The sequence below is a fragment of the Brassica oleracea genome, chromosome C2, assembly GCF_000695525.1.
Source record: "Brassica oleracea var. oleracea cultivar TO1000 chromosome C2, BOL, whole genome shotgun sequence".
Lineage (NCBI taxonomy): Eukaryota > Viridiplantae > Streptophyta > Magnoliopsida > Brassicales > Brassicaceae > Brassica > Brassica oleracea.
This window is the reverse complement of record NC_027749.1, coordinates 45,797,046-45,805,284: the sequence shown is the minus strand read 5'-3', so window position 1 is coordinate 45,805,284 and position 8,239 is coordinate 45,797,046. Positions and strand designations below refer to the sequence as shown.

The following is an 8,239-nucleotide window of genomic DNA, read 5'->3' as shown; positions in this document are numbered from 1 at the left end:
ACTATCTGTTTTTTTTTTGCGACGGAATTGCAACGAACGTATATGGTATTGCAATTCACACGCAAATTCCTTGCAAATTTGTAACGGATTTGCGACTACAGATTCTATCGCAAATTTGCGACGGTTTTGCGTGAGTTTGCTGAAAAGTCTCGCAAATTGGTTGCAGTTTTGCGAGGAAAATATTTTGACGTAAATTTGCGAGCGTTTTGCGAGAAAAATTTTTTTCGTCGCAATTCCCTTGCGAATTTGCGAGGAAATATTTACTCCGCAAATTTTCCTTGCAACAGGCGTGCTTTCTTGTAGTGACTAGAATATTTGAAACTACCGAGAAAATGGTGGTGTAGGAGTTTCGTTTGTGCTTTAGGTTTAATCTCATTTTAAAATGGAGAATTATTCTTTTACATTAAAACATTTAAAAGTTATTTTCAATATTAAAAAGGTATCTGAAAGGACAATGATTACGCGAATCCAAATCATTTTTAACAATTTCCAGCTAAATTGAATAAAAGTCATTCTTCTGCCAAACATACACTATTGAATTGTACATAATTATTTTGTTTGTCATCTAAAATTCATTGATTTGTTATGCGTACACTAGATTATATAATTGTGATTAGAAGAAACTTGATTCCTAAAATTAAAGATCACATTTGTATCGTCAAATAAATTAAAAGACTTTTACATATCAAATTTTCATACACACACAAATATAGAGAGCTGTATTAACTGGTTGATGATACTTATACATGCTCATCGTTCTTGTAACTTTCCAAGAGAGGAGCCTTCCGTGAACCTGATGGAGAATCAAGGTCAGCTTCGTTAGCATCCTCGTTGTTAGCCTTGTTGTTATCTTCGACTAAGGCCATTTCCTTAGCTTTGCCCCACATCACCGTGTAAAACCCGATCGTTATTACCGTTGCCCCTATCAAGCTGAGATCAAAAACATTCACCAGACAGTCCGCAAATGGAAACAAAATAGTTAACTAAAGCAGAAAAGATTGGTCTGAACTTAAGTGGTTAGGCTTATCAAACTATTCGATTCACTAGTTACTATGTATATATTCCTCAATAGCCAAGTGAGCACAATCTAACTACTAGACTGGATTTATATGTACATTGTTTTCAAGTGTGAGTTTTATTCACCTGCCGATGTAAAGAGAATCCCGGAGGAATATCACGCCCATTGCGACGGCAATGGCAATGGACAGAGGCTTGAACATTGCAACGAATAAAGGTCCCTTGATCCGCAACGCCCACGTGTGGATTGTATTGTTTATGCAAGATCCAAACAATCCCTAAACATATAAACATAAACAAAAATTTATTGTATACTCATAGTGTCGAGGAACACACATCAACCCATAGTTATATTCTCACCGAGCAAACGATTGATACTAAAGCTATATTTGGTTTTATCTTCCATGCACTCAAGTCACTCCCTTCAGTGAACAACGTGGCCAGCCCGGTCCAAAAGCTCACTCCAAAGCTATAATAGCAAACAACGGTGAACTCGGATGGATACTCTCTCATGATTTGAGTCTACAAAGAGAAATATTAGGATCATAACATGCATAAAACAATTACCATATATAGAGAGGTGAAATTATATATATATATATATATGAAAATATAGTTTGATTAAAGTCAGACCTGAACAATATACCACAACGGAACCATGAAATACTCGACGGCAAGAAAAGCCGCACCAATGATCCAATCGTGGTTTGGAGATTGCGATCTCAGAGAAATGGACGGTGGTGACATATTGATCACCACAGGACCATTGTAAAGAGTCACAATAAATGCTCCTCCAATGGAGACTATGGTTCCTAACATTTTAGCCACACTACTTGTTCTCTTGAAAGATACACTCTCCATCCTAATACCAAACTCCAAATAATTCAACAAATGATGCCTCATGGGCTGAACTCAATGCCCAAATATGCTTCATGGGCCGAGGGTATTTTAGGGAATTGATAGTGTAAAAAGAATATATAAGAGGATAATAAACCTGAAAAGGATGGCCAGCAAGAAGGTAAACGCAGGAGTGAGGTTGCTGATTGCAGAAGCAAGTGTTGGAGAGCTATAGTTAATGCCTGTGTAGCCCATTATGTTTGAGCAGCATCTACATTATTTTAACACCATTTTTATTAACTTATTTATATAACAAAATAGTACTATTAGATTTCGATTATAACGAAGATGAAAGCATCCCCTTTTTAAAAATAGATAAAAATAAATTATTAAAAAGGAAAAACAAAAGAAAATGGGGTAGATTTTGCAGTACAGTTTGCTAAAATTAGTACATGTCCTTGTATTTCCCCATTATGTTCTAACAGCATCTATATTAATTAAGAATATTTAATTTATCTATATAACTATGTAATAAAGGGTTCGATTTTAGAGTAAAATAGAGTAACATATTTAGGTGAAAAGTGATGGAAAATAAATTGATTAAAAAGAAGTAAGAGAAAAGTAAAATGGAGCAAATGTATTAACAAAACTCAAGAGTAAACATGAGTGTGCAATTTCCTTTTTAGAATAGTAAGTGGAGTAAACATGAGAAAATAATGTTTCACTGGATTGGTAAAAATTTAGAAAAATCTAGAATACTTTAAAGTTTGGACTAAATATTTACTCTTATAATAACTATCCAGTCATAACAAAAAGAATCCGGTTATTACGAAGTTATGATCATGAAAATAACACCTCAAAAATAAAAAAAATAATTCATAATAAAGGAAAATAAATATTAAAAAAATAGGGTTAGATTTTTGCAGAACAGTTGCAGCTTTTGGGAGCAACTTTTAGCCAAGTGTCCTCTCTTAGCATAAAGAAAAATCTGAGAATTTGAGGAACTCTCATGCAAATAATTTCTAATTGCTTTTAATAAAGAAAAATATAGCAAAAATGATACTTTACCCAATTAACCCAAGAAGCACGACTTTGTAGAGAATTGAGAAATTCATCGGTGGAAGCGTTCTTGATCTGACAAATTAACAAGAATCCATCAATCTATTTAAAAAAAAACATGAAAACTTCAGCTCAAACTGGTAAAGATCGGATCAAACGAGTAAGGAGAGAAAGAAACTGTAATCTAACCTGTAGGAGAAGAAAAGAGAAGGAAGGAGAAGAAGAGCAGCGAGACCATAAGAGTAAACGATGAAGACATGGAACCCCATGCCTTGTAAAGTGGCTGCCTTGAACAGAGTGTTTAAGGCCACGTTGGCACATTCCATTATTACCAGCGCCGTCACCGGCAACACCTCTCTCTGAAAATATTTTCGCGTCATCTCTACTCTCTCGTCTCTTCTCTCTTCCTCACTCTGTTATTTATTTTCTATTTGGAGATTCGAAGAAGTTTTTTTTTGGAAACGAGAGATGTAAAGATGAGAAACAGAGTTGTTTTGTTTTTTTTCTTTTGGGAAGAAAAGGAAGAAAGTGCTAATAGTGTGAGTGGGTGAAAGTTAGATTTTCAGGCAAATGTGTGTACTTAAGCGCACTTGTGAATGATGTGAAGCAGACATGTAACAATAACATTCTGAATTTCTGACACATACGTACATGAATTTTACCCTGGCCCAAATTGAATTTTGTCAAGAAATGTCAAGAAGTTGAAGTTCATTGATCAGCCTGATTAGTCAATAAATCGTTGTTTACTCTTTACCTCTCTCATGTTATTAAAAATTTATCGCTTTCCTAGCTTACAGATGTGGACTTGTGGTAAAGGGTGGTTTATAATAATATAAGGTATATGAGTATATCATTATCACGCAAAGCAGCAAAACTAATTGTTTATGTTCTGATTCATCAATACCAAATGACATGGTTTTAGGCCGTTGGTCTACGATGGACGCATGCATCTTCCACAAGTCATAATATAAAATCTACTTACCTCATTTACAATTAATCTAGTCTAATAAAATAGTGTCCTATTTGAAAATTTGAAACTAAAAATCATCATAAAGAAGCACATGACATGAGACGAGAAAATAAGAATAATAATAATTAATAATGATTTCTGATAACGTTTTGTTTTCAGAGATTATGTGTACTATATTTATGTGTTCAAAAAAGTGTACTATATTTATATTTAGAATATTTTGTCTGTATATTAAAAATGATACGCTCAACTCTAGTTTTATATATAGTGATGTAGTTTATTTAATGTATACCAATATATACAAGAACATTTGGGTATGACTTTACTTCAGCGCCTACACAAGAAAATAACAAGACTAAAAAGAATCAATACAGTAGTCGTGATGCGCTTGTGTTTGTGTAAACCAACTTGATTGAAAACTACGGCGTAAGATAACACTTAGTGATAAGAGTTTTTGCCCCACAAGTAATTTCTTAAAAGAATATGAAACTCTTTTCATTAGATAATGGAAAATGACGTTGAAAACATAAGAACAATAGAGAACAACCTTTCACAGGGTTAAATGCCACCATTATTGTGTGTCTATCATACTTACCCGATTCTAGGCTTTCTATCCACTAAGACCATGTTTATTGCAATCCCTTAACGAGGGATTTTAGCATTAATATTATTTTAATTAAATAGAAAATCCATTTATTAGGAAGAGGCGTCCTTTAATTAAAGAAGCGAAAGCACCGTCCCTTGAGCCACGTGGTTTAATATTACTGGAGAGAGGGTGGGTGGTCTCACGAGACATCACGTTCTTTTTTCATTTTTTTCTTTCGGTTTTCATTCTCTCCTCTCCGGAGACGAAAAGGCGATATCTCTTCTTCTCAGTGGCTCGACTCAACCAACGGCGGGTTTCTCAGTGGCTCATGTCGACGACGGAAAATGGTGTCCCCTCGAACAGTTGCTATCGTCGACCAAGGAAAACAGCGAGATGTCTCTCGTGGTTGCGGTCGGAGGCGTCGCCAAACGGTGACCGTCGGCGAATCGAAAGGCAAAAATGAGTTCATATGTCTCTCTGTTTTAATATTTCATTCATGCATGTCTTTAGATTGTTGTATTTCATCCTGAATCTAGAGAAGCTCAATCGACTGACTTGTTGTAATTTTTTCTATCTTTGTGTCTTCAGATGGTTTGATCAAGAGGCACGATCCAGAGAGAGCCGTCCTATCTCTCAGACTTCACCCCCATGATCGTTTGTAAAAGGTAAAACCTTTGTCTTTGATCTTTTGAATCAGATAAAATCAATCTATTTGGTATGTTGAATAGGATAAACCATTGTTTATATTCGATGGTTGTTTGTGAGTTTGGTTGCGCTTGCTGTTGGATTTAGTTGTGTCTTGAACTGAATTAGAGAGTTGGATAATACTATTGTGCTCTGTTTAATTTCTTCATTATAGTTGCTTTTTAAAAACGTCTTTGCTCTGTTTGAATTGTAGAGTAGGATTTAATTGTGGCTTGAACTGAATTAGAGAGTTGGATAATACCATTGTTCTCTGTTTAATTTCTTCATTATTGTTGCTTTTTAAAAACGTCTTTACTCTGTTTGAATTGGAGAGTATGATAATACCATTGTCTTTGCTCTGTTTGAATTGGATAAAGCATTGCAATCTCTTGCTTGCTATAGCGGTTTGTGGTATTAGAAATATGTTGCGATTGTCCTTGATTGCTATCACTTCTGTGAAATGAATTGAATGGTAATCATGTGTTAGGTTAGGTAATAAATAGCTGTTTATTGGTTTGTGGTTAGATAGAAATGAATGGTCTTGTGTTTGTTGGTGTTAGAAATATGTCAACTCGGTTATGGTTGGCTATCAATGCGTTTCTTCTTCTATTCATTCTATAAAAATCTTGGCTTCTCTTCTTTGTTCAATTCATTCCAAAACTGTGTTCTTCTCTTCTCTTCCTATTCATTCTATAATAATCTCAGCTCTTTCTTTTCTATCTCTCTTCCTTCGTATGGATTCCTATCCATCTGCTTCAAGCTCAAAGTTTGTTGAACTATTAAATAGTCAACAAACTCTTTCCTTTGGAAACAATGAAGACAGTGTTGAACTATCTTCATCACAACTTCCATTTCAATGTTTATTTGGTACCGAAGCCTCTAACTTTGATGGAGAGACGACTACATAGCGAAGAGAGCGACGGAAATGAACTCCAAAGGATGATATTTTGCTCATCAGCTCGTGGTTAAACACGAGCAAAGACCCAGTGGTTGGGAACGAGCAAAGATCAGGCGCCTTTTGGTCAAGAATTGCTGCCTACTTTGAGGAAAGCAGAGAGAGCCAAGGGACTGATGCTGGCTGCGAACAGAGAGAGCTGACCCACTGCAAGCAGCGTTGGCACAAGATCAACGACCTTGTGTCCAAATTCTGTGGAGCGTATGAGGCTGCTACTAGGGGGAAAAGTAGTGGCCAAAACGAGAATGATGTTCTCAAGCTAGCACATCAAATCTTCTACAACAATCACCAGAAGAGATTCATGCTTGACCACGCATGGAAGGAGCTGCGCAACGACCAGAAGTGGTGCGCCATTGCCACTGCTAAACGTCCCAGTTCGAAGAAGAGGAAGTGTGATGACGGTGGAGACTCATCAGCCTCTCAAGCAACTGAGAACAAACGCCCCGCGGGTGTTAAGGCCGCAAAGGCGAGTTCTAAGAAGAAGGTGGTATAGGTGAATTCTCTGAATGCGTTTCATAGTATGTGGACAATCAAACAGCAGGATTTGTTGATGAAGGAGCGGTTGCCTAAGATGAGTTTGCCTGACAGTCTTATTGGGAAGCAGGAACCTCTAGCTGAGTATGAAGAGGCCCTCAAGAAGAAACTCATCACTGACTTGATGTCTACTTGATGTCTAGCTAGTTAGTCGGCTAAAACTCTGCTTATGTTTCTTGTTATGCCTCTTGCTGTGTTTATCGTTATGTTTCTTGTTATGACTCTTGTTCTGTTTATGGTTATGTTTCTTGTTATTTTTCTTAAAATGGGCATCTAAATGTAGTTATGTGACTTGTTCCTGCTATTGTTCTTGTGCTTATTAATGCGGTTATGTTCAAGAGTTTAACATGTTCTTGTTCTTGTTATTGCAGGTGAGAGAGTACGCAAAGAACCTACAGCGGAGCCAAGTTCAGAACATGAGAGAGTGGAGATGTCACGAGCGTTGAGAGATGTCACGACTTTAGTTGTTGTTTCTTTGTCTTCTAGTTATTGTAGATGTCACGAGCGTTGATGTAGCTTGTCTTGTTGTTGTTACGAGAGTGGTGAGGTACTGTCCTCTAGTTGTGTCAAAGTGTTAATGTTTTGTCTTCAAGTCATGATTTTTAATCTTGACTGAACAGCAATGCATCCAAGTGTATATAGTCTCATATTCTACTCTCATATCTCACCATATTAATCTCATCTCTCTCCTTTCATCTCTCTCAATCTCATCTCGCTCCTCTCATCTCTAGCTATCTCATCTCTCTCCTTTCATGTCTCTCAATCTCACGGTCCTCTCTCCTTATTTCTAAAACAATTCCGTTTCCTCTCATCTCCTTATTTATAAAACAATCCCATTTCCTCTCATCTCCATATTTTCTAAAACAATCCCATTTTCTATTCTCACCATATTTTCTAAAACAATTCTATTTTATGGCATCTTCTTCAGATAATAATTTAGAAGATTCGTTCGATGAAACATTCAATCAATATTTACATTCGAGAATCTGGTTATCAATGAAGAAGATGAAAGGAGGACAAGAAAAAAACGAGTGTTTATCGAAAGAAATCGCGAAGAAGGCGATATTCGTTTATGGAATGATTATTTCAGTGATAGTCCAACATATTCTGAAAATGTTTTCCGACGACGGTTTAGAATGAACAAGCAATTGTTCATGAAAATTGTTGATCGACTCTCCAATGAAGTTCCATTCTTTCGACAAAAGAGAGACGGTCCCGGAAGGCTTGGTCTCTCTCCACTTCAAAAGTGTACAACAACTATTCGTGTGTTGGCCTATGTTTCTGCGCTTGATGTGGTCGACGAGTACCTCAGGCTCGGTGCAACCACTGCTCGATTATATGTGGAAAATTTTGTCGACACCATAATAAATGTGTTTGGCGACGAGTACCTAAGAAGATCAACACCGGCTGATCTTCAACGTCTACTTTATATTGGAGAGCTTCGTGGATTTCCCGGGATGATAGGAAGCATCGATTGTATGTATTGGGAGTGGAAGAATTGTCCCACCGCTTGGAAAGGCCAATATTCTCGTGGTTCGAGAAAACCTACAATCGTTTTAGAGGCGGTTGCTTCATATGATCTTTGGATATGGCATGC

General features: G+C 36.7%; 2 protein-coding genes across 3 annotated transcripts; one reads left to right on the top strand and one right to left on the bottom strand.

Moving 5' to 3' along the window:
• Positions 1-604: 604 nt before the first annotated feature.
• On the bottom strand, positions 605-3,705 carry LOC106319617 (WAT1-related protein At3g28050). Of its 2 annotated transcripts, none has more exons than XM_013758000.1 (7): positions 3,103-3,705; positions 2,923-2,988; positions 2,012-2,125; positions 1,651-1,879; positions 1,378-1,539; positions 1,144-1,295; positions 605-930 (listed from the first exon to the last, which is right to left on the bottom strand). In XM_013758000.1, exons 1-7 carry the CDS (start codon positions 3,291-3,293, stop codon positions 741-743), a joined length of 1,104 nt encoding a protein of 367 aa, XP_013613454.1. In that variant the 5' UTR covers positions 3,294-3,705; the 3' UTR covers positions 605-740. The 2 variants fall into 2 exon arrangements, with proteins under 2 accessions (XP_013613454.1, XP_013613459.1); XM_013758005.1 differs by having other exon boundaries at positions 2,923-3,015; positions 3,103-3,159.
• A 1,108-nt stretch (positions 3,706-4,813) lies between these two features.
• On the top strand, positions 4,814-6,778 carry LOC106324382 (glutathione S-transferase T3-like). Its single transcript, XM_013762359.1, has 4 exons — positions 4,814-4,940; positions 5,058-5,127; positions 6,112-6,595; positions 6,647-6,778. Exons 1-4 carry the CDS (start codon positions 4,814-4,816, stop codon positions 6,776-6,778), a joined length of 813 nt encoding a protein of 270 aa, XP_013617813.1.
• Positions 6,779-8,239: the final 1,461 nt, after the last annotated feature.